The 1,309-nt window shown below is 51.9% G+C and overlaps 1 protein-coding gene across 1 annotated transcript; it reads left to right on the top strand.

Annotated features, from left to right (window-relative positions):
• Positions 1-200: 200 nt before the first annotated feature.
• Positions 201-1,029, top strand: EMH_0076810 (SAG family member; the record flags this gene model as incomplete). Its single annotated transcript, XM_013499768.1, has 3 exons — positions 201-323; positions 417-811; positions 921-1,029. 3 exons carry the CDS (start codon positions 201-203, stop codon positions 1,027-1,029), a joined length of 627 nt encoding a protein of 208 aa, XP_013355222.1.
• Between the last annotated feature and the right edge of the window lie 280 nt (positions 1,030-1,309).

Below are 1,309 nucleotides of genomic sequence, written 5' to 3'. Positions count from 1 at the left end.
GTGTGGAGGTGGCGGGTGTGCTGGAGTGCCTGCACTGAGTCGCGCTGGTGTGGCGCAAATTGTCTGACTCGACTTCGTTTTTCTATCGAGATTGGGAAACTCAATGCGAGAAATTTAAGCCAAAGATCCGCTTGCCATACAAGTGGGGTGCTTGTCTCGGTTGCTTTTCTTCAGGCGGAGAGACTGTGTGCATGAGTCAGATGAACGCTGCACGTCAGCTCGCAGGGCTCCCCGGGTTCACGACCACCCACACAACAGGGTTGTGGCCTTCAACAGAAACAAACAAAGAGGCTTGGAGGCCTGTCTGTAGAGCTTTGTTGCCTGTAAGATTTTAGGACCTTTGGCATTTATCGTTTCATCTGGGCAGTCTTTGTTTAGTTTCTCACCAAGATTGATTCTTTCCGCGTTGCCTTCAGGAGATACCGTGGAAGACTGAAACCGAGCAAGCAGCCGAAGAGGCCTTTGCAGGTGGCACGTATGCCTTCCTGGCCTTGAGTTCGACTGACCCAGACTGCTCAACAATTGTAGACCGTTGGACAGCCGCTTTCAAGAACTTCACGACAATTCCTCCTCCAAAGTCTAAGGGGAATGACGCATACGAAAATTATGACAACGTTTCTTTTGTAGCGTTGTACAACCCCTCACAGAACGCCACCGCAGACTGCCGAATTGTCACCTGCACTCAAACGAAGAGCTCCGATGTAGATGCTGAGAGGGCGAATGAAACGCACGCGGAGGCAAAGACACGCCATGCGGTGCTATGCATGACAGCGCCAGATGCCTTTGGCGATGGGGCATCTGTTCCCTTTACGTAAGATGTCTTTGAAGTCCTCTAGAGAAACAGCTGCGCACGGCAACTCCTGGATGCCTGCCACTGAGCAGCTATCTCTTGCCTGTCTGCTTGCTTGCGTCTTCTGCAGGGAAGTGCAGTGGAGAGTGATCACAGCGTCTCTCACAAATTTTGCCTCTGCAGTTATCCCGGGGGTTACTGCCTTGGCTGCTGCAGCCCTCAGTTGCGCGGCATTTTAAGGCCGCAGCGTGTCAGTTTAACACGCTGCTGCTGTTTTTCTCCCCCNTTTTCTCCCCCTTCCGCGCAAAGCCGCACGTCACTGTGAAGTTGCCTTTCTAGGCGAATCCTCGCAAAATTGTATCTTAAGTTAACATTTTTTCTCGACAAGTGTGTTACCGTTGCCGTGTGACGCTGTGAGAGAAGACCCGCAGGTTATTATCAGAGTTAAGTAAGCGTGATATGTCTCCTTGCGCCTAATGATGCGCTGCCAGCTGGCAGGTTGTCGTTGCCTTCAGCTGC

The sequence above is a fragment of the Eimeria mitis genome, genomic scaffold (genome assembly GCF_000499745.2).
Source record: "Eimeria mitis Houghton genomic scaffold, Emh_scaff4646, whole genome shotgun sequence".
Lineage (NCBI taxonomy): Eukaryota > Apicomplexa > Conoidasida > Eucoccidiorida > Eimeriidae > Eimeria > Eimeria mitis.
The sequence above is the reverse complement of the archived record's forward strand: the minus strand, read 5'-3'. Positions and strand labels throughout refer to the sequence as shown.